Below are 24,196 nucleotides of genomic sequence, written 5' to 3' on the forward strand. Positions count from 1 at the left end.
GCCTTTAAAATTCTCATGAAAACGATGGTGAGCTCGGGACTGTAAAGAATATGACAGCCAAAGAAAAAGGGCTATATTCCTTTGTACATCTAGTGATATGAAACTCACATCTTATCTGTATTGCTCACGTAGCGTTGGAGTTACAAAGATGGTCTCCTTCCCTTTATCTCTCCTTCTTACACTGTGTGGGTACTGTAAAAGTGGAAATTTTCGCGGTGCTGAAATTTTTGCGCATTTCGCACCACCAGAAACTAGCGCGAAAATAAAAGCACATGAATATTTTTGCTTGCCATATATGTTCCAGTAGTTGATGTCTTAATTCCATGGAATTAAAAACATGCGAAACTCTTCTTACCTGACTGAGAGTGAAAAATTAGTCACGCGAAAATATCCACTTTTACAGTAATTGAGAACAGCTGACATAAAGTGTTAAAAACTCTACAGAAGAATGCATTGAATTGCAAAGCTATAACATGAAAAAAGTAACAATCAAGGGAAAAACAGAAGCCAATGCACCTTATAATTACAAGTCTTTCAGTTAAAAAGACCCAGTAAAACATTGTGGTAGCTCAGTTTCTGAAATTTGCCACACTCTGGTGACGGGATTGTATGATAATATTTGAATGCATGAATAAAACACTCCAGCATACAAAAGTTGTAAGAATTATTCGGGCACTATCAAGAGATAAACAACCTAACATCATCATGCTATAAAAATAAAATATAATAATAATATATATACATATTGTTAAAGATTTAATAAATCAAAAGGGTCTGTAGGAAACAATGGGTATGAAAATTATGGTCACCCACAGTTCTTTATCTTATCATTCATTAAAAGCATTTGGCATTTAGTTTCAACTGTGTCTATGGCAGAATGTAGGACCATCAGATTTGTCAAACTGGAAACACTGTTAAACAATGCTTTCACTATACGATTATCAATTTGTATCAACGACAAAGCATTTGTGTCTAGTATTTTAACCATATTTCATTCTATGAGAGCTCAATGAAGCTGTAAGTTCTTGCTGAAAAAAAAACCACCACATCCCAAAACAGCTGTATTCTTTACTCTAATAGAAGTATTTACTTTAATACATACATGTACTTTTATTTTCTGATAAGGAACGCCCATTTTCTGATGCACGTCTGGTGGATATTACAGTGCATTGAACTATTGGAAAGTTACTACTTAACATCGCAGAATTCATTTGTAAACAATTAATCAAGAGAAAAAGAATAACTTTAAAGTGGCAAGTCAATTCATAAGAGCAACAAGGAGTGAACTTGGGTAAGAAATTAATGTCAAATCTGACAATCTACTGCTGTAATTTTGTATTTCTTTAATTTAGTCACCATCATAGAGATGAACATGTACATGTACTTGTTTACAGACTTCTTGCTAGATTTTATCATTCAAAATGTTCTGCAGCTTACTAATTACAAGCCCTGAGTTGATATGATGAGAGAGGGCTGACAACGGAAACAATGACAAGATTGAAACAGTCTTGATACAATTACGCTTTGGAGTAGAAACTAGATGACTGTTTTTGAGTCAATTCATGTAACTTTTATGAAGACTTCACTACACAGAATTGGCACAATGTTTGCTCTTCATTCACAACCACAAAGACCAAAAAATTTACTTGAAAACTACAAGGAAACCTTATAAACCAAACTGTTTCTTAACACAAAACTTCGCTGTAGACAGTAATTACCTTGTCTTTTTTTTCACTTGTGTATTGAATATTTGTGAAAATTTTGCTTGCTGTAACTAGACTCTGGACATATTAGTGCTTCTTACACCAATATCTGCCCATTCAGGAACCTTGCTGTATCCAACCCTTTCCAGAGATAGAAATGACACAGAGTTATTGTGGAATGATAGCAGTAAGATCTTTTGTTTTTTTCTCTCAAAGTCACTGAAAGCCTTCACAAGGCACCTAATGAGAGAGCCGAGTCTCCTTCTACTGCACTATGTTCCCGCTGGAGTCTCCTCTGAGTTCAAACCAAGTATCGTGTCAATCTGCTCCCTGTGGTGGAGAGAAACCAAAAAGAAGGAAAAGGAAAGGAGGAGAAGGAGGGAAAGAAGGCAAGGGAGGAGGAGAAGAAGAACAAAATAATAAAAAAGAAGATGAAGAAGAAATTCAAAACCGATGATTAAAGGAGAGAGGTGATGGAGGAAAAAATGAGAAGGCAAAAAAGAGGAAGAAAAGAAGAAGAGCAACAGAAAACATAAAAAGGAAGAAAAAGAAGCAGAAGAGGAGGTTTACAGTAAATAGAGGAAAAATGTGAAGAAAAATATGAAGAAAAAAAATCACATTGCTGTTTCATAATATAGTTACACTAATCTGAAGACATTTGACTTGAAAGGATCTACAGTGGCGGATAAAGGGGGAGCACACCGGGCGCGCGCCCCCTTTAATTAATGCAGGGGGTGCATGCATTCCCCCCTTTAATTTTGTAATGGCGCCCCCTCATTACGGAATTCCTGGATCCGCCCCTGATCTGGTATGTGTATTTCTTTTCCAACTACATGACAAGTGACGTTCCAAAAACCTTCATAACTCATCTAAAATATTTTTACTCACATGGCATTGATTGCATTCTTTAAAGCGGAAAGCATTTCATGGCAACCAGTGCGAAACTGAGATTGCTTGGGAATGTACAGCTAAACTTCACCTTGTAAACATCTCACACATTTTTCATCACAGCGCAAACTTCACCTTCAAATATCATGGCATCAATTTTCACAAGACACGGTTCTCGAATGCATATTCTACCTTTTAAAGGACAAGTTCACCTTCATAAACATAAGGATTGAGAGACTGCAACAATATTAGCAGAACACATCAGTGAAAGTTTGAGGAAAATTGGACAATCGATGTAAAAGTTATGAATTTTTAAAATTTTTGTGTTGGAACCGCTGGATGAGGAGACTACTACAGCTTGTGAGTCATATGCGTACAACAGTATAAAGAAAATGTAAAAGAAAATTCAACATATTTTCATTTTTTCGCATAATAAAAGAGCTCTTGACTTGCCTCTTTCTAAAGGCAGGGGGAATAATATTGCCCATAACATTTGTCGGTAACGAGTCAGGGGAATGTGTACTTTTTTCAAAAGATGGAATTTTGTGAAATTCTCTTTATATTTTCCTTATATTGTTGTACGCAAGTTATTCATACACTGCAGTAGTCTTCTCATCCAGCGGTTGCTGCACAAAAATTTTAAAAATTCATAACTTTTGAACGGATTGTCTGATTTTCCTCAAACTTTCAATGAAGTGTTCTACTAATATTGCTACATTCTCTCAATCCTTATGTTTATAAAGGTGAACTTGTCCTTTAACAGAGAGCCTAGCATTTCAATTGCATGCAACAACAACAAAAATATGATGTGCAGGATAATCACACATCTGAATTACATATATGTGGTACTGAATCGTGTACAAGATTCAAAGTCACAAGGGATATTCTAAGATCTAAATTACACAGTTCATTTTGCTTATGAAGAAACACAGTGGCAAGTTATAGGATCAAATCAGTAGACTTGGCAGAAATCATAATGTCATGTGACTAAGACAAGATGGCTAACCTGATTGAGGTAATCTGATGCTCTAATCTCTCCTTCATTGCTCCTGATGTCGTCTTCTTCTGCTTTGCTTCGAGGTCGGCGACCTGGGCCCTCAGACCAATGATGTTGTGGAAGACTCTCATGAAGCGGTCGCCCGTGGATACCAGGAACTTCCCACTGGGGTCAAAGCCGATCTTTGCTATATTTTCTGAGAGGATGATTTGAAATCAGTCATACATATCATTTAGTTAGCTGGTAGTTGAATTTAGATGATGGCAAAGCTAGGTCCCATAATTTCAGGGCTACTTTGGCAAGTTATTTGCACGCTGCCATGAATACAGTTACCGCGGTAACAGCTGACATGCTAACACTTGACTGGTTGTTACCAAGCTGCCACCACTGACACTATGATTACTGCATGATGAAGTTGTTGAGAACTGGTCAGAGAAGTGGAACATTAGTGGTGGCGACAGATGAAGCAAGTCGGAATACAGTGATAAGAGATTTATTTCCCTCTAAGTGAATAATGACCCTAACAATCAACTTGATCTTTATCCCAACCCTGAATTCATCTTAACCTCAACTTCACATTGAACTTGACCATAAAAGGTAAATCTAATCCTCAATTTGACCTTTACTGTAACTCCCTACATGATCTTGAACCTTGCCCTAAACCTCATCTCTAACCAAATCCTAAAATTGATATGTAACTTAGCCTTTGACACGACTTTTGCCCTAACCTTCTTCTTGATGGATGAAGACATGAACCAAACCCACAACAACTGATTTGGGAACAAACAATAAAGACTACAAGTTAATAAGACACTCCGTGAAATAGTTCCTGTCTCTGTTATATATCACCACTTACTATCACACTAATCAAAAGTAACTACCACAGCAACAGCTCTGTAAGGATTTCTAGCTGTTGCCATGGTAACTGCAAGTATCCATGAAGCTGATGCAGGGAGGAGCAAAATGACTAGAGACTCACGGGAGTGAACGTCCTTAAACTCTTCCTCCTCCTGTTTGCCGTCAGCGCTGTAGATCCAGACATCAGTCCCCTGGGCGATGGCCACACTGTAGGAGTCTGCGGACAAGGTGATGAGGCTTGGACCTCTGTGAGGGTATTGACCGGTCAGCAGCAGGTAGGGATCTTGCTGCTTGTTGTACTCCACTGTCATGAACAAAGAAAACTATATTAAGTATCTGACGTGAAGGTCACCCACCTGTTGCACTTTTCTTTTAATATAAGCCAAGAAATAGAACTGACAAATCAGTAAAAGTTCAAACACACAATTCACAAATTTGACAAGATGTTTAACTTGGTCATGCTTCCCATACACTAGCCAATGAAAATGCTGTGACATTCATTCATGTGACTGTAGTGCTGTTGAATAACTGATATTCAATATTTGGTTTATGCAACATCACTGGTTTCACGTTTTTGTTGAACATTTTTTTCTTCCTGCCTAAACTTAGATGTATCAGGGTGTTAATATTTCTAAACAGCCTGCAAACAAAAGCAATAAAACAAATAAATATATAAATAAATGAATAAATAAATAAATAAACAAATAAAGACAGACAGACAGACAGACACATTGCTTTTAGAGTCTCTAGAATTGCAAATTGATAAAGAATTTCCCAACAAATAACATATAGCAACACAACTTCAAATGACACAGGGAAGTTCATTCACTTTAGCTAGCAGTAAAAAAGTGCAGAGCACATATTTTGTGGGTACTGTATAATATTTCTCTAATTAGACTTGCAAGTCAATTTTGCAAGTGTAATCTTGATTTCAGGGTCCAGCAATATTGGAAAGAGAAATGAGAATTATAATTTTTCAGGTGAGACTCTAGTGATTTTACACTTTGAAGACAAACAATGCACATGGCATTTGTGTAATGGCAGGCAATATTTTACTGTTGTAAATTACACAAATATAAACGACTGTGAAACATACCATATATATCGAGTACAAATAAGTTTCAAGTATAACATTAAACACATATTTTTCATTTGTGTTTGTAGATAGCTGCCAACTTGTCTGCATACAATTTACTAATCATTCTCAAGAAAGTTACCAATGGTGGGTTATTTTGCATAAAGCACAGAGTATATTTGTGACCGTGCACCTCAAAACGAACATAAAGTCGCACACACTGATTTTGCGTGAGGACTGAAAATAAGTGAAATGGGTCAACCTAGCCGAACTTGACTTTTTCATATTTTCTGAAAGAGCGGGTCTTCTTTTACAGTATGCTAAAATTTGGAATGATAAAACGGGCAGGAAAATGTGTGTTTTTTTAAGCAGTTTATCTCGAACATTTTTGGTAGAATAGTGTGATTAGGTGTGTCTTTAGAATCCCTTTTTAATTTCTGAAAAACCTTGTCCACACTCTTCACTTTCAACTCTAATAACTTTCGAAAGGATAGAGCTACTGCTTTGAAAGTTGGCATTGATTATGGACAGAATGTGTTAATGAGGCATGCTTAATTTCAGTTTAATCTGATAATCCCTTCATTGTTGTTACTCTGGTGGTTTACTTCCTGTTTTTTTTTGTCCCATTCATCGCACAGCCAGCACGGTTTGGTAAAGATTAAGCGCTTGAATAGACACTTATACTTCAGAGCCTCTTTTCTCAGTTCACACTTTCCCTGAGTTTGTGCTTTCTTTCCAATATTTAGATAGGTTAGAAGAGTCCATTTGATTTGAATTATACATCATTTTAAAGCTTAAAGTCTGCTCTTTCAGAATATGTTCTTAACTAAAAATTCATGTCTGGCGACTTTTTGTTTGTTTTGAGATGCAGGGTCACATTTATAAAAAGAAAAATTATGTGCAGAATTTTACGAGGACGAAACAGTAGTTACATGCAGAAATTACTAATAATTACTAGATATTACCAATAAATGGTTGGTAGCTATGCATGTACGTTTCATTCTTTAACTTATCTATCTATTCATTTCTTATTGTCATGAAGAATCCTTTCAATTAACAACATTGCGAACAGGTTGACTGTGATGACTGTGACATCTTTCTTTATATTGAATACATTTGCTTTCATCATCTTTTTTAATCATTCTCTTTGAAAGAGAACAGACACTTACCATCTGTGTCCCACAACTTCCAGGTCCCATCCTTTGAAACAGTAGCCATTCTAAGGGTGTATAAAGAAAAGAAAGCAGCATTATATCAAGGAATATAGTAACAAAGTGAAACAGTGTGTGACATTGTAAGACACAATTAACAATGTACATTAGTGCAAGGAAAAAAATATCCAAGCCTTCAATCAAACAGAATTTCATTCTAGTAAAAATATATTTTTTATGTCTTCCACACTAAATACAGATGCATCATTAAAGGACAAGTTCACCTTCATAAACATAAGGATTGAGAAAAATGCAGCAATATTAGTAGAACACATTAGTGAAAGTTTGAGGAAAATTGGACAATCGATGCAAAAGTTATGAATTTTAAAAATTTTTGTGTTGGAACCACTGGATGAGGAGACTACAGTATGTACTAAGGCTCATGATGTCATGAGTACAACAGTATAAAGAAAATGTAAAGAAAATTCAACATATTTTCACTTTTTTCGGATGATAAAAGAGCACTTGACCTGCCTCTTTCTAAAGGCAATGGGAATAATATTACCCATAACATATGTCAGTAACGAGTCAAGGGAATGTGTACTTTTTTCAAAAGATGAAATTTTGTGAAATTCTCTTTATATTTTCCTTATATTGTTGTACACATGTGACATCATACTCTGCAGTAGTCTCCTCATCTAGCGGTGACTGCACAAAAACTTCAAAAATTCATAACTTTTGAACAGATTGTCCGATTTTCCTCAAACTTTCAATGTGTTCTACTAATATTTCTACATTCTCTCAATCCTTATGTTAATGAAGGTGAACTTGTCCTTTAAATGTTTTGACGCTTCATTTGCAAATGCCAAGTCCATCAGCATTGTTCTTTTATAATCTTCTTCTATAGGAATTATCATGAAAGCAGCTAAAGATATCCCATCTTTCATGGCTGTTATGTGAAAATCCATTAATAGTAGCCCATTATCCAATATTCTGTAGAAATTTATAGGCTAATCTGCAAGTATTTCATCAAAGAATAGGAAACAAATGAAGAGTTTGTTCGCAAAAACCGATAAGTCCATTTTTGAAGATTTTGAAGTACGGTCTTTGTCCTAAAGTACAAAATAATGCCTTTTAAATGATATATTGGCCATTACATATAAAGGTACATTTTTGAAGTTATTGTCAAAAGAAGCAAACATTTTCTTTATTATTCTCTTTATTTTTCTGGACCTTTAATCGCAAATATCTCCATTTGGCAAATATGGACTTATCGGTTTTTGCGAACAAACTCTTCATGTACACTTTCAGAACAGCACACCATACACTTTGTATGATTCAATGTCATAATACACATGACTTGGTCTCTCTCTTGTTATCACTTTGGTTACTCTCTTTTTTTTTTCCATGTCAAATCTCGAATTATGATCTGCATGACTGTATTTACTCCTTCACCCTTCCACTAAATGGTGGCTGATATGAATTAAGTCACATGCTTGATAACATGCAACTGGAATCACAGTTTTAACCCTTGACCTTTTGTCATTGACCAACCTGGTTGAGTCGATGTTAAAGGAGAAGTAGTAGACACTGGCTTTGTGACCTTTCAACTCCATGGCCCTGCTGACCTCCTTGAAGTCTCCTCCCTTTGTAAAGACAACCTCCCACACTTTGACATCGGGGGTGAAGCCTGCCAGAGTTCAACACACACAGAGAGATTTCAAAACTTAACACCAAACATCACTGCAGCAAACTCCTACACTTCACTTTATATCAAAGTTGCCTTCAATACATTAGCAAAATCAAAGAAAATAGTGAAAGCTTCCTTACAATGATATAAAATTTTAGAAGATATGAAAACGTTTTACATATTTCAAGAAGCAGCATCATTGGTCTCCGACACAAATGAAAACTGGACAAGCAATGGCATCAGGACCTCACAACACTCCATTCACTAACACACAAAATCTTTGCTGAACTCAGTTTTTTTTTCAATGAACTCAAGAAGACAAAATTACATTTGTTGTCACCATACCATTATGGTGTCATTGTGATTTAGCAATGATCATTTTTTTTTTTTTTTTTTTTTTTTTTTGGGGGGGGGGGGGGGGGAGTTAAGTTAGTAGTTTCCATTGCAACAATAGGATAGACTTACCGCAAGAAGCCACAAATCTACCACAGGGTGAGACAGCAGCATAGTTGTTGCTCATGTGGTGAGTGTCCAGGGTGGCCAGTATCTCTCCTAGAGTAATAAACACACACATATGAGACATTGTAAAATGGCTGGGAAGAAGGCTACTCAGGTCCAGCTTGTTCTGCCAAAACCCAACACTGCATCACATGATGAACAAGAACATGTACACACTCACCCATGTTGTGTAATCAGTGACAACAATTTTCTACTATTCTTTTTAGTTCACTGAATGCTATGATGCACATTGTTTTGATTTGAATATATCTAGTACAAAAGTCAATTGCCATTTTCTTGGCTATAACTGTCAATTCAATCCTGTACATTTATCACATGAGCAGTTGACCTAGTAAATCAGCTAAAGCTTATCCCTACTGTAAATGTTTTTAAGGTCACAGAATGGGGTTGGGTTCATCACTGGTTCTGGTTGGCAGTACGAGTTATCTAGGAGGCAAAAGAGTGCCAAAGTGTGATGTCATAGCCATTCATCACCATGGAAACTGGTTCTTAACAACCTCACCTGGCCTGAATGTTTATGTCTGCACCTGGTTCCAACCCAAACTACATCAAAAGACTGTGACATCATCTTTTCAGTAGATTAGTACGCTATCATTCTTGTGGACATTGTCTGGAAAGTAGTTATAAAGAGGTATTTGCCCTAGGAGATGATGGATGGGGGGGGGGGGGGTAATATTTCAGGGGGTTATTGTCATCTATTTTTCCCTATCAAGCTCTTACGGACTAACCTTTGGTGTTCAGGATCTGGATTGTTGTGTCTCTGTACGCAATCATCACAAAACTGCCGCTGGCATTGGATCCGATGCCAATGCTAAGGATGTCCTGGTCGCGACTCTATCACAAGGAAATCATTCTAAAGGGTAAGGCTAAGCTTGAAAGCGAAAGTAATACTTTTAATGATACATTTATTACATGAGTAGAAATAAATGGTGACCAAACAATGAACGTCTGAATAGGTGTAAAAGTTAAGTTACCAATAATAGTGGAAAAACAATGACAGTCATAACAAAATAAAATAATCAGAACACTGAATGAACAATAAAAACTTGCAGCAAATTCACTTATCTAAATAATATGCAATTTGATATGACTTGTGAATTAGCAGATCACATGCTTGCATGAAATCTCACATAGATAAGCCACTTGCTGTTGCATGGCAAGAAAGTTGAAATTTTCATGATCTGAATGACAAAGAAGAGAGGCAAAGAAGAAAATAAATCAAGGTGACAGTGCTCCCTTACTTTGGGAAAGTCCAGGACCTGGCTTATCTGAGTTGAGGAGCCATCCTCCTTCTTTCCCAGCTTGAAGACTCGGATGCAGTTACCATTGGCGAGACTGGTGACGAAGGACCTGTCAAGGCAAGGGTAAAGTTCATTAATTTACTGGATGAATGATTGCATCAGTTTGGTTTCAATAATTCAATGCATCACGTTCATATGGGTAATAAAAGCCACATTCTTATGCCAATATTCATCAATTCATATGCACATATCATGACTAGTACCATCTGTGGATTTCCCACTCTCAAGAAGAAACACAGGCATCATTACTCATCAATAATCATCAATACTTTTGTATTGATGGTCACACCCTCCCAGCCCTCCACTGCCCTTAGGTGAATAATCTAATGATAGTTCAATATTTTGCAATGAGACACACACAGAAAATGAATTGTTATGCCCACGATTCTTCAGCATTTCTTTTTGTTTGCTTGACTTCAAAGATGTCCAAAGCACAATTAGACTACTAATTTGTACAATTAACTATCCACTAATATATAAACAACATAAATGTGCTACTAATACAGTAAACATCAATAATTCTGTTGTTGGTGTTGCAAAACTAACTGCAATATTTGAAAGTAATTAAATTTCTCTTTCTGTTTTTTTTTTAATGTCATTTAATAAGTTTTATGACTTCAGACTAGTCAATATTCTTTGGAGAGATACACTGCAATGTTAATATTTCACCATTGGGAGTATGAACAGACTGGAAATTATAGGGTCTACTCACTTGCAGTCCGGGCTGAATTTGATGTTTGTAGCATGGTCATATTCCACATTTCCTCGAACACACCTAAAAAAATGAGGAGAAAAAAAACCCAACAACAACATTATTTTCATGGGGCAAATGATAACATTGTATACATCTTCCCATGGAGTGAAGTTTTCAAATATTTGCAGTCATAAACATCAAAAGATTGAAAAGTCATGAATTGTAATACACATCAGAGGAATGATTACTTGAGAAATTAAAATGACATTAAAAGGAAGGAAAATGAAGATCAATTCATGATTCATTCTATAGATGTATTTGTGCAAATGTTTCATGAATGAATTGGCCTAGTCTGATAACTCATGCTACCACAATGTGAACATTTTCTGTTGGAACAGAAGCACTTAAAAAATGTTAAATTCAACTGAAATCAGTATGGAGCTATCATACACAGTGAATTCAAATAATATTCAGACAGGATTTTTAATGAACACTGTCACCTCCACAACAGATTTACTGCTTTTTAAATAAAGTCACAGGATAAATATTTTCTTTTTTCGTGTAATGAATGGTTGATAAACATCGATAACACAAAAAAGAATGAACCCAATACTCACTTGTGCTCTTTGTCCTTGAATTCTTTCACGCTCCACACCCGCACTGTCCTATCTGGAAAATAAAGACCGAAACATGTTGAAGAAAACGGTGACATAGATGAAAGCTTAACCGTAAGTACAATTTACACAAATGAAAAGGGCACGGGGCAGGCAACTAATCCACATGGTTTTCCTCACCTGGATCATACATTGCACCTTGTTGCTTCCTTGTCACCTGATATCAGCTAAGACATTACAGAATTAAAACAAAAAGACAGCTGGAGCACACAGGATGTTATAGCACTTAACATAAAGAAATAAAGTCCCCTATTCTCTCCTCACAATCTACTCTATACTTGTCAGGAATTGATTGCAAACATTTCAACTTTGACTAGGAAGGTCACGGACGATATCATGCCAGCCAGTTCCATTTCTGAAGATAGTTCTACTTACTTTTCGCATGTGAGCAACATTCACAAAATGTGTTATTATAAGTATAACTGTAAGCTTATATACATTTCTTTGCTCACAAAATTTTGCAATATGTGCCTGGACTGCTTGTCATACCTTGAAACACTCTGTACATTGATAACAGAAACTCATTATTGCTAACGCTCAAACAAAAACTAATTATCAGTTTGGATGAACACATAATCAGAGCAGTCCATCGAAATAGTATCTTAATTTGCATTGGTCACTACATACTAAAAGACACATATCTAATGCTTTGACATGATCCTGAAGCAATCACCTGCATCTGGTCCAATAACTGGACCTGGCAAGTTACATGTGGCATAATCTTTAATACTGCAGCAAAAGGAAGCAAGTGGCCAAAATGTGGAGTCAAACCAATTAGCAAAATGAGTCTGTTGTTTACATTGTGATATCAGTGGAATGTTATGATGTCTCAACAAATTATTTCTATCATATCTCTGTTTTTGCTCAAATCTTGGCACCAAGTGGATCACATCATATCCAATCCAAACAGACTGAGATTCAGATTTGAACAATTTATCATTTGTTCCTCATTGCTGAAGTATGGAAGAAATGCGCAAGTGGTGTTTAGAATTTCATCCCTGTACCTTCACTGCAAGAAGCCAGGTATTTGCCATTGATGCTGAAGTCCATGTCCAGCACATTATGGCTGTGGTCCTTGAGGGAGGATGCCAGGAGAGGATGGGAGTAAGCCTTCTGGGATGCCTTCTTGTTGCCCTGGAGACCAGACTTCTGCTGCTTCTTTGCATTCTGATTGGGTTTCTTCTCCTTCACTGGTTTTTCTTCTTCTTGATCTGTGAATTGTGAATTGAGAAAATGCTTGATGCACAAAATCAAAATATTTGCTGGAAAGCCTAACGTGTTAGGCCTAACGTTAGACTCAAGATTGTCACCCAGCACAGTCAACTCTATTACATATTAGCACACAATAGAAAAACATGCTAAGGGCCAAGGCAAGGGCTAACTACGACCAGCAGCCCCATACGCATGCATAGCGTAACGTTATGCGTATGGGGCTGCTGGTCGTAGTTAGCTGGGCTCCTAAAAAAAGAATAGAAGGGCAATTCCGCAGTTAGGTGGACATGACATGGATAAAAGAAATGTGCCTCTTTATCTTACTCTTTAATTTAGGTATCAACTAATGCCATGGATGTTCACCAATCACTAAGGTCTTTCAAATTCAGATTTTATTTTTCATATTCGTTGATTTTGCGAGATCTAAAACCATCATTTAAAATGTACATGTGGGACTGGGGATGCTGAAATTCACTTAAATGCAAATTACAGTGGGTTGCTTTGAAATTTTTTCCTCAAATTTTTGCTGAAAGGTAAAAGATGAATACATTTAAATACTCCAGAAGTCATGTGACATTTTGTTGATTACAAAAGGGTGAAATGACCTGCGGAATTACTCCGGACAAATCGTAACGTTACTAACCATGCATTTGGGGTCTAGCTAATAAATCATCGGTCGAACTGCAAAAAAAATTTGTGTAAACATTTGTCATGACGCAACAATTGAAATTAATGCAACACTTTGTTTTAAGTAACTTGAAATTTTGCACACTTTTTGTTTCAAGACATTGATTTTTTTGTCATGTCCTTTTTTCGTAACGTTACTAACCAGCCCTTTTAGTTGCCATAGCAATTATAATATTTATTGGATTGTACTCATTCTTTTCTATATCATAGACCTAGGAAGGATGAACATGTTTTAAAATGATTTTGACTTGAAATGAATAAATGGTGATTTAGCAGTAAAAATAAATATCTAAATTTCTTTAACAGGTTAAATGTAACGTTACTAACCGCGGAATTGCCCAGAAGCACATTACATCCTGTAACAATAACATCAGATTTATAAGAAGAAAAGGAGAAATACTACAGCACTAGAGTCCAGGGGCCTGTTACTTAAAGAAACCAAGATCCTATTCTGGTCTAAATTGAATATAATAGTGTATAAATTTTATCTCAGAACAACTTACACATCTACGAACGTACATTATTTTCTACATCTGGGACTACACAAAGCTTACGTGTCTCTTCTTCGTCCGGCTTTCCTCGTCCAAAGCCGCAGACCAGCATAAAAAGCAGAATAATGGCTCCCAGAGAAAGTGTGATGACCACAACAGAAAAGGGGGCAGTAGAATCGATTGGCGTGATGACTTCTTGGTCGGCCATTTTCATTCAAATACAGTAAATTATTCGTCTTGCTTGTCTTTCGTTTCAGAGCTGATACACACGGCAAAGGCACTGCGCTGAGTGGTTTTATTCCCGTGAATTTGAATTCGATTACTGTACCTCGACACTTTTTACACGTCACGAATACTCATTCAGCCCCTCCCCCGGGAAGTGTGTGTGTGTGTGTGTGGGGGGGGGGGGGGACGATTGATTAGAGTGAAGGGAGAAACGGGGTATGAATAAAATATCTGTAAAATGTCATTCTCAACTCCACACAACAAACCAACAAAAAAGAAACTCAACCCTAATGAAAATAGCATGACTTTCTATCGAAAGGTCACTTTGAGCAAAATACTAATTTGGCAGGGGTAGGCCTATTTTACTCTTGTTGACTACAACTCCTATGAGATCATAATCTGTTTCACGCACGAGTGGGCACATGTCAAACACGAAATCCTCACTTTTCCACTAAAGTAACAAAAATCATTTCTGGGGGTCTGAGAAACATGTTTTTGGTGAATGCTAACGTGCTGTTGTTATTACCCACGCCGATGAAAATCGGCAGGGGGTTATGTAAAGGGTTCCGTATGTTTGTTTGTTTGTTTGTTTGTTTGTTTGTTTGTTTGTTTTTTTGTTTGTTTGTTTGTTTGTTTGTTTGTTTGTGTACAAGATAACAAGAGAACGGGTAAACGGATTTGCACGAAATGTTCAGGGAATGTTTGGATAATGACAGGAAAGAATCGATTAGATTTTGGTGATAATCGGTTGACCCTTGCAAATTCTGTGTGACCTTGAAGTTTTGACCCCATGGTATAGTGACCATTCCGAAAATTTCCCGTTTCTCACTTTGCGATTTTCCGCTACCATACGAAGACATAAACTCCCCAACGATCCGACTTCGCTGCTCAAATGTTCGTAAGAATTCCGAAATTTACGTTTAGGCCTATTTGAGGGACTATGTCCTTCTAGATTTATGAAAGTTCGTTCTCCGTCATCACAAACTGGCCCGTATTTTGATGATTTTTCAAATTAACATTGATTGTTTTTTTCGTTGGAGGAGCATTTTGCTCGGTCGCAGTCACACTGCACGATATGCGTGCTCAATGTCAATGCGTGTGCAAGGCCGCTGAAAATGCATCGCGCTCTACACTGTTGGTGCAAAATTGCACCGGGGACGTTGCGGCGCTCGTTGGTGGCCGAATACTGGTGCAGTAGACATTTGCATTCAACCCTTGCATTGAATAATTCCCGTAGACACTAATCATAGGGGTAATTGCCTAGGGGGTACGTAAATTTTGTTTTTCTTTTTTGCTTTTGTGGATACCATCAAAGATCGTACACTCATACGACCTTTGATATTTGATGATTTTTCAAATTAACATTGATTGTTTTTTTCGTTGGAGGAGCATTTTGCTCGGTCGCAGTCACACTGCACGATATGCGTGCTCAATGTCAATGCGTGTGCAAGGCCGCTGAAAATGCATCGCGCTCTACACTGTTGGTGCAAAATTGCACCGGCGACGTTGCGGCGCTCGTTGGTGGCCGAATACTGGTGCAGTAGACATTTGCATTCAACCCTTGCATTGAATAATTCCCGTAGACACTAATCATAGGGGTAATTGCCTAGGGGGTACGTAAATTTTGTTTTTCTTTTTTGCTTTTGTGGATACCATCAAAGATCGTACACTCATACGACCTTTGATATCATCACACTCTCGGCTTGCTATAATCAAAATATCCCGCAAGAAAACGGCGTATTTCTCGATTTTTAGCGCTTTTTCCGCGACCCGTCGCGTAGACAATACTCTTAAAACTGGACTTAATTCGCGCGCGCTTGGAAAAGTTTCGATTCTGCACTTTTGACGGTGGAATTTGGGATTTTCGATGGATTTTTGGAGGAGACTTAAGGACTTTCCTGTACGTGAATGAGTGTTAATACCGTATGTGTAATTATGTGATTTGCGTGTGATGTGACTGTAGAACCAAAGATCGTACACTTCAGTGTACGATCTTTGGTAGAACTCACTGGCTGGTGATAAAGCACACTGGCAATTAAGTGGCCGAATTCTGGTAGATGACCGAATGCACATTATGTTTACCCCGACTTTGTACTTAGGCGTGGGTCTGCCGCCTTTGACGGCCCCTCTCTAGTTTTATTTTCAATTGTTTGACCCTATTATGCCATACAGTAGGCCTAGTATGTTTTTGGCATTTTGTTTTATTTTTTTCTTATTTTCTATTTATTTGTTTATTTATTTATTAGTTTCTTTCTTTTTTTTTTCTTTTTTTTTGTTGGGGGGGGGGGGGGGGGGGGGCATATCAGGGCAATTATGTACCCCCAAGGGCAATTACCCCCCCCCCCCCCCCGGCTAAACAGGCCTACTAGTTAGTGATAAGGTTAAAGTGAAGATTAGGGTTATAGGGTTAGGTTTAGGGTTAGAATTTGGGCTAGGATTAGGATTATAGGTTCAGGATTAGGATTAGGGTCTGTGGTAAGTGTGAGGGGTTAATTGCCCTAGAACCCACTCAACCACAATACAAGGACTCTATCTTATGTTCTTACAACAGAAGCTGTTATAACAGGGCCTACAGGCCCTACATAATCTTATAGGCTATTGTTGGTAACAATATCTGATGTCAATTTTTTCAATACACTTAATTTCTTCTATGGTTAGAGGAGGTTTTTAAAACATTACCACTTCCCCCGATAATGTAGGCCTATTCAAAGAGGCGTGAAATAACTTGAAGTCTCGAAAAGTGTCGGGATGGTGTGAGGGGGTTAAAGAATGTATGATATAACAACAACAGCACACAGGCCTGCACCAATCAAAGAATGCAGAAATCCCCCCCCCCCCCCACAGAAAAATGACTCTTCATCGACTAAAATGACCCGTTTTGTCTTTAATGTGTGCTCACCGTGACAAGCATAATCATGAACAGATCATTCTCATTTTCACGTAGGGCAGTGGCGGATCCAGGGAGGACCGCAACCGGCGCACGCCCCCCTTTATTTTTTGTTGAAGCAAAAGAAATAAAAAGAAAAAAATGGGGGGAGGGGTGCGCGCGCCCCCCTTTAATTTTGTAAACGCGCCCCTCTTTACGGAATTCCTGGATCCGCCCCTGTAGGGGTTAGTCAATAATAAATGTGTAGAAATATACCCCTGCCAAATTATTTTCCTCAAAAACCTTTTCGTTAAAAGGAAAAGTTACACTGTTTTGATGGTGTGTATAGTAATGACAACTAAAGGACACCGGTCGATGTGTATTATGTTACTGATATACTAGTATGTCAGGTTACTTTGATTGTCGAAATTGTGTGATGACCTTGGTTTTACAGTGCCTTCCTTGGACTATACACGCATTAATTCAATTCAATCATAGTTTATTTCCAATCATCGAAAATCAAAAAAACATAGTACAAAGTATACATGTGATGAAATATTGTTCAAACGTTTGCAAAAGATTCATGTAATATATATACGAGACAAATTATAGAACAACATATAACATGTACAATATTAAGGAAAAACACTGTATAAATTCTTCGTGGGCGAGCGGAAAATAAATTCGATTATGGAAAATAGTGATCCACTAAAAAGCAAAGCTTGTCGGACGTGGATCGCTAGATAAATAAAGAGTAAATTATATACTATTCTATAATAATATACATGTAATTATTTTGACCTTATATTAATGTAATTAATGTAATTATTTTGACATTATACGACCTGCTCGCTGTAGTATTTTTGAGTGATAACTTTTTGGCTATTCAATGTATCAACTTAAATGATGTGCTTTTATATTTCATACCGTGGGTTACCCCCTTTCTTTCACTTCAATTTAATCTGAAAACATATTTGTTTTGATGTAGACCCAGCACATGTTTGTTTGTTTTTTTAATATAGGAATCTATTAACCAAACGTCCCACATTCCTAATAATAAAATGCGTCTGTGGAATTCTGAATTTTCATCGGCCAGTGATGACTCCAAAGTGTTCACATGCCCTTTAGGACTGTTTTGCGATTATGTGTCCCAGAGAAAAAAAAGTAACACTTCTGTACACTCATCTCAGATAATCCAGAATTTTCATCACGAGGCTATCGCAGAGAAATGAGTAATTCGTCTGAATCAACGCTATGTAATTGCGAACAGTGCCGTATATTAAGAGAGTCTGGCCAACTGCTAATTTGGACGCCATGTCGTTACCGCGCGTATTACGCGTTACAAAGTTAGTGAGTACGCTCAGACGTAACAAAATAACCAAGCCAAATAAGGGGTAGTTAACAATGGGCACTGCGTATGAGCGCACTTCAGTAACGACATGGCGCCTGTAGATCACGGGACCGGCTTTTGACCAATCACAGGCTTCAAAACACATAAGCCAAAAACCGAGTTGGCCAGATTAATATACGGCACTGATTGCGAATAATGTAGGGCGCCCTCAGTGAAGTATACGCACACGTTGAGACCTTTTTGTCGTCATTTTGGTTTTTTGTTTTTTCTTTCTCTCCTGGTTGTCATTCATCTGGACAATGTCATTAATTTACTAATTTATTTTTGTTTTTGTTAATTCTTGTTAAGAGTATGAATAGATATGATTTTGGTGGGCTGTTTTAGATTGATTGTTTTAGATTGATTTCACACAGATTTGTTTTTTGTGTGTTTTTTTTTTACAAGAAGATGTTGGTGGTGGCAGTTAAATGTTGATGATGTAATAATGGTTACGATCATGATAATATCAATAGCAATGATAAAAATGATGATGATGATAACAACAACGATAATGACAGTAATCATAATCATAATCATAATCGTAATCGCAATCGTAATCTTATCATTATTCATCTTTATATTGTATTGTTTCTGTTTCTGTTTTTGTGAGCAATCTTGACTGTTATTGTTTTTTAATCTATTGCAATGATTGTGAAGAAATAGATTAGATTCAATTCAATGAAATATATTACGTCAATCGATATCACATATAATACATTCACATTTTGGTGACTTTCCCTGTCTAAAAGCTAACATTGAGTGTTCAAAAAGCACATTTTTATAACGTTTATATTACATAATAATTATATATATATATATATATATATATATATATATATACGTGTGTGTGTGTGTGTGTGTGTGTCCGAGGTGATTAGCAGATACTTGTATTGCGATGATGAATGCTAGAGAATTCATAAATTATAATATCGGGTACCAATCCCACACTATTTCATTTCACATTTTGTCTACACATAGGATTGTAGCTTGGCTAGCATTAGCTCAACCCCCAAACAGGGAGGCGAGTTTAACAGCAACGTCATGAATGTTCATGAGAGTTGCTCATAAATGTTTATGAAGACGTTAAACAAAAGGACGCTGGCAAAGACCGGTCGAATAACGTATTTGAGGGTTTATACACACTTTAGATAAAAAGTATTGTACCTGGCTTTCATGAAAACGTATGGGATGCTTGGCAGATAGGTCAATTTTTTTTTAAAGTAAGGTGATCATTAGATAGAGAAAAATAAATCCTTTCAATATATGATACTACACTCATCACATAACAACAAATGTTTTGAAGATAATAAGATAATCACATATTTCATTCTGATTATTTTCATCAGCTTCAATCACAATTATTTCAATTTGAGAATGCAAAATCCAATATATACATGTATATATGAACATATATATATATATATATATATATATATATATATACTTATATAAATGAAGAAATAAACTGGTAATGCATTTTTGCCAATAAAGAATGAGTTTATTCGACTCAAATTTTCAGCGTCCTCCACCTTGTTCAGGAGTCTTGACAATGACCATTGTCAAGATTCCTGAAGAAGGCGGAGGCCGCTGAAAATTTGAGCCGAATTAACTCATTCTTTATTGGCAAAAATGCATTACCAGTTTATTTCTTCATTTCTTCGTGGAGCCAATACGTGAATTCTCAACATGTTTATATAAATATGCATATATATATATATATATGTATATATATATATATATAAATGGACATGAAATATTGGCTTTTACATTTAAACTCATGAAATGATCAATTAATGTATTGTAGAATCAGATTTGATTCAAAGTATTAAAACAAATCGCATATTCACAGGTGGATCGGAGAGCTTGTTACCATACGTTCTTGGAGGAAAGATGTACTTACCAATTAAAGGCATAATTTACCATTTGCAGATGAAACAAAACCCAGCATTAGTGCTTTAAAATAATTCTAAAATGTGAGTTAGGGATGGAAACAACCACTGTAGAAATTTGAATCCGTATAATCGATGTTAAGTATTGTTAAATACACAAAATCTGAACAATAATTATAATAAAAATGTTTCCAGACTAAACTGTCTACAGTTAAGGTTTATTGAGAAAAATACTAATATGTCCTCATATTTTAGGCTTTATTGCGAATATTTTATATGGTAGGATGTTTTGTGATTCAACAGATCTGCACATATGCATCAAATGTGATATCTTGAATTTTTTTTTTAAATCACTGCTCCCAAAGGTAAACAGGACTTTTAATTACTTGAATAAGCTAGCCTATTCATAAAGCATGCAAGTACCATTAAAAAGTTCAAAACATCCTTAAAAACTTATCTGTTCAAAAGGTAGCACAATGATTGCTGGACGCTGATCTATGCAGCTGCATTTTATTGTTTCTTTACTTATCTTTTCCTTTTTGGTTCTTTTTTCTCTCTCTAAAGTGCATAGAGACCAAAGGTATTATGCCCTATATAAGAACTGTAATGATAATAATAATGATAATAAAAAGATGATAATGAAATGCTAGTAATTCATAATAGGCTAGCCAATAACAAGCTAATCTATTCATAATAATTCAGAATAAGCTAACCTATTTGCTTACAAACAGTTTTTTAAAACGATAAGGACGAGAACGCTGCAGAATAAAAAATAAAACAAAGACACAACAATTTGTTTTGATTAATTTATTCACAAATTACATTAACAGCAAAACAAAACAAAAAAAAAAAGAAAAAAGAGAGAAAATTGTCATGTCCGGTACTCTTTATCAAACCTATTATATACATACAAAGTCTAGTTAGACAGACGAGAAATGTATACAAATACAAATGTACAGTATGAAACATTCAATACGGTTATACTTTGAGTAGTACGTGAGAATGATTGCACTTAAAATCCCTTATAGGGGGCGCTGTGGCATAGTGGATAAGACTCCCGACTCCCGAACGGAGGACCGTGAGTTCGAATCCCGCCCAGTGCTTACATCCTTGGACAAGATGTTTTTACCCACAATGTCCCTCTCGACCCAGGTGTATAAATGGGTACCTGGCAATGCTGGGGTAATAATATTGGCAGGCCCTCTGGTAGAACAGTGGCAACACTGAAGAGGCTACCCTGGGTAAATAAGACCATATTATTATTCATCTTGGTATATGTTTTGACTCGTTAACTCTGACTGGAATGTCCGAGGAGTAGTGCAGCGCAAAATTAACTTATCCGTCTATTCCTCTTCACGGATTTTGAGAGGGTTTTAGTGGCTTTGCAACTAAGCAACAGAATGACGTGCAGAAATGTTAGGTACTAAGTTTGGGATCAATTTCACAATGTGGTACCACAGCCAAAATCATTAATTCTGTTGACCCGTATTCATTTTGAGACATAATCTGATGTAACATTGAAAACACTTCACATGCATTATAATTCTCATCATTACAATCTGACATAAAAATATTCCAACTGCAAATCATTGACGAATTGACAAATCAGTCGATCATAAAGACGATATTTTTACCGGTTACTTCCAAACATACTTTGATTACTTCCCTCTGTCATGGGGGGCGGGGGGGGGGGGGGGGGGGAAGTAGAGTGGGGTCGCTGAGACTTTAAAAGTTTGCATTGATAATCACTTTATTTCTTGGACGATATTGTCATCATAATTTAGTGCTAATAAACTAAGTAAGTACTAGGTACTATGAAATTATCAAAGTCTTTATTCACATAGAAAAGTAAATCTCACAATAAATAAAGTAATTCTACATTTAATCTTTAAAGCGTCTATGAGAAAATGTTTGCGAAAATTTGAGCAGAAAGCAATCATAATATTATGTACAATTTCCCTGACTAAAAACTTGAACAATCTTGATTCAAACTCAGAATGAAAAGAAGCGGAGAGAAGGAAACAGCTGTAGATTTAACATAAATAATTCATAGTTCTTTGTCACAAAAACCCTTTATTTCACTGGAATGATTCGTTCCGTATAGAATTAATACATTTCAAACTGCATATGTGAATGGGCGATTTTGTAAAAAATCATTACATAAAATCATGATTACGTAAAATAATTTACGATTTTACGAAGGGACGATTTTTTAATGATTACGTAAAATCTGCTTCACAAATTTATTCTTTAGTAAAGTGAAGAAGTTAAGATTTTCCTCGTGAAAAAATAAATAATGACGACATTATGCATTGCTTTGTCGTAAATACTGAAGGTGTGCAGATTACTTCGTCGCAGAGGGCGTAATTCCCTTCTGAGGCAAAATTGACCACTTCTCGTATATATAAGTTGTATGAGTATACAATGCTGTTTGGAACACAGGCATGGACAAACGTAATGATTGGTAATAAATTGCAATTGTAAGTGGGTAATTTAGAAAGCAGAAGACTGCTTTATTTTAATGAAATCGATAAGATTGAGGGATAGATCAACCAAACACACGATACCATTAACGATCTTTATCAAATGAGTGCGATATTGAAGTTTTCGGTAACTTACCTCGCCAAAAGTCTTCCAGGGTATTGGAAGAAACATGTGCCATTATGGTAACGTGCACGCAACGTCATTTGTATGCGTAGAATTACTAACTGTTGTGTACATACACACACTCCCATACACACACAAACACTCACACACGTGACGCTGAAATACCAAAATAGTTATGATTTCGGTTGATATTTGAAGCGTGGAATCATTTCCCTTTACCCTAGAGGATTTAATGAAGCATCCTAAATCGCCTTCATTAAAGACATAAAGGAAGCATGGCTTTCGGGATAATACCAAATTAATGGTATTGCAGGAATTAGCAATGAAAAAAAAAGTTGTATTGACTTGATGAAGACTACTATGATGCGTCAAGTGAACGCCATGTTGATTGGGCAACTGGGACTGGTAACGACATTCATGGCGGTTACTTTATTTAGATTTTGTCTCTATTACCGACCAGTCATTTTAATCGTACTGCCGTTATAAAATGTGCTAGTTAAATGTTTGCTGTGGGATGCATTGACTTGTTTTTTACATAACAGCTGTAGACAACCTCAAGTCTTCCTTTACTAGGCACATTGTGTAGAATTGTAGAGATGATTTTGATAAAAAAAGATATATCAGAATGCCATTTGCTGGCTCGTCAATGGTGAAGCGAACATGAATGTTTTCTTATCCTTCTTTTCACGTTATGTTTTTTTTTTTAACAGCAACAAAGCATTATTTTTTTCACTGCAAACATCCTCTCTCAAATTACCGGAAACAAATCAATATTCATTGATTTCATATTGATACGACAGGTCAATAGCATAGCATGTCCTGAAAATGAATAGGCAGAAAAAGTTTTGTTCTGACGAAATGTTACTACATAGCGAACATAATAATATGACAATTCTTGTCCTTGGGGCATGCTTGTAGCGTTCTCATTCTCAAACTTAACAAAATATTAATCTCTTTCCCTTGCGTGGAGGTTGATAGGGGGGGGGGCTCTTTAATAATCGTTGAATTTATTTTCCACTGAGTCGATGAGTTGTCAAGGGCTTACGATGAATGAGACTCGTTGAATATTCTTGAGGCAAAGAACACTTTAATGCAGGAATGTCCTCATCCAGTAGTCACTGGCAGTTGACAATTTGTCGTTCCTCTACGAAAAATTCTGTACCCTCTTGTAGCATGATGGACTTCTACAGACCACAAGAGATAACCCTAAGAGTGACAGTGTTTGTCAGTGATCACAGATGAGTCTAGCGAGGTGGGCCACACAAGGTAGTAGGAAATC

The 24,196-nt window shown here is 36.4% G+C and overlaps 1 protein-coding gene across 1 annotated transcript; it reads right to left on the bottom strand.

The window, feature by feature from the left end:
• Positions 1 to 1,724: 1,724 nt before the first annotated feature.
• On the bottom strand, positions 1,725 to 14,196 carry LOC139732978 (transducin beta-like protein 2). Its single transcript, XM_071643814.1, has 12 exons — positions 14,004 to 14,196; positions 12,555 to 12,761; positions 11,494 to 11,545; positions 10,895 to 10,957; positions 10,123 to 10,231; positions 9,610 to 9,715; positions 8,828 to 8,914; positions 8,227 to 8,362; positions 6,691 to 6,740; positions 4,568 to 4,750; positions 3,598 to 3,784; positions 1,725 to 2,033 (listed from the first exon to the last, which is right to left on the bottom strand). Exons 1-12 carry the CDS (start codon positions 14,152 to 14,154, stop codon positions 1,976 to 1,978), a joined length of 1,389 nt encoding a protein of 462 aa, XP_071499915.1. The 5' UTR covers positions 14,155 to 14,196; the 3' UTR covers positions 1,725 to 1,975.
• Between the last annotated feature and the right edge of the window lie 10,000 nt (positions 14,197 to 24,196).

The sequence above is a fragment of the Diadema antillarum genome, unplaced genomic scaffold (assembly GCF_040938485.1).
Source record: "Diadema antillarum isolate AM-2024a unplaced genomic scaffold, OU_Dant_1.0 seq00000459_RagTag, whole genome shotgun sequence".
NCBI classification, from domain to species: domain Eukaryota; kingdom Metazoa; phylum Echinodermata; class Echinoidea; order Diadematoida; family Diadematidae; genus Diadema; species Diadema antillarum.

Excerpts from the sequence above, each read along its gene's own strand:
- LOC139732978 (XM_071643814.1), bottom strand. The coding sequence starts at position 14,154 with ATGAAAATGGCCGACCAAGAAGTCATCACGCCAATCGATTCTACTGCC. Across the intron at positions 10,232-10,894 it reads AAATTCAGCCCGGACTGCAA|GTCCTTCGTCACCAGTCTCG; the intron begins GTGAGTAGACCC and ends TTGCCTTGACAG. Across the intron at positions 4,751-6,690 it reads GAAGTTGTGGGACACAGATG|TGGAGTACAACAAGCAGCAA; the intron begins GTAAGTGTCTGT and ends TGTTCATGACAG.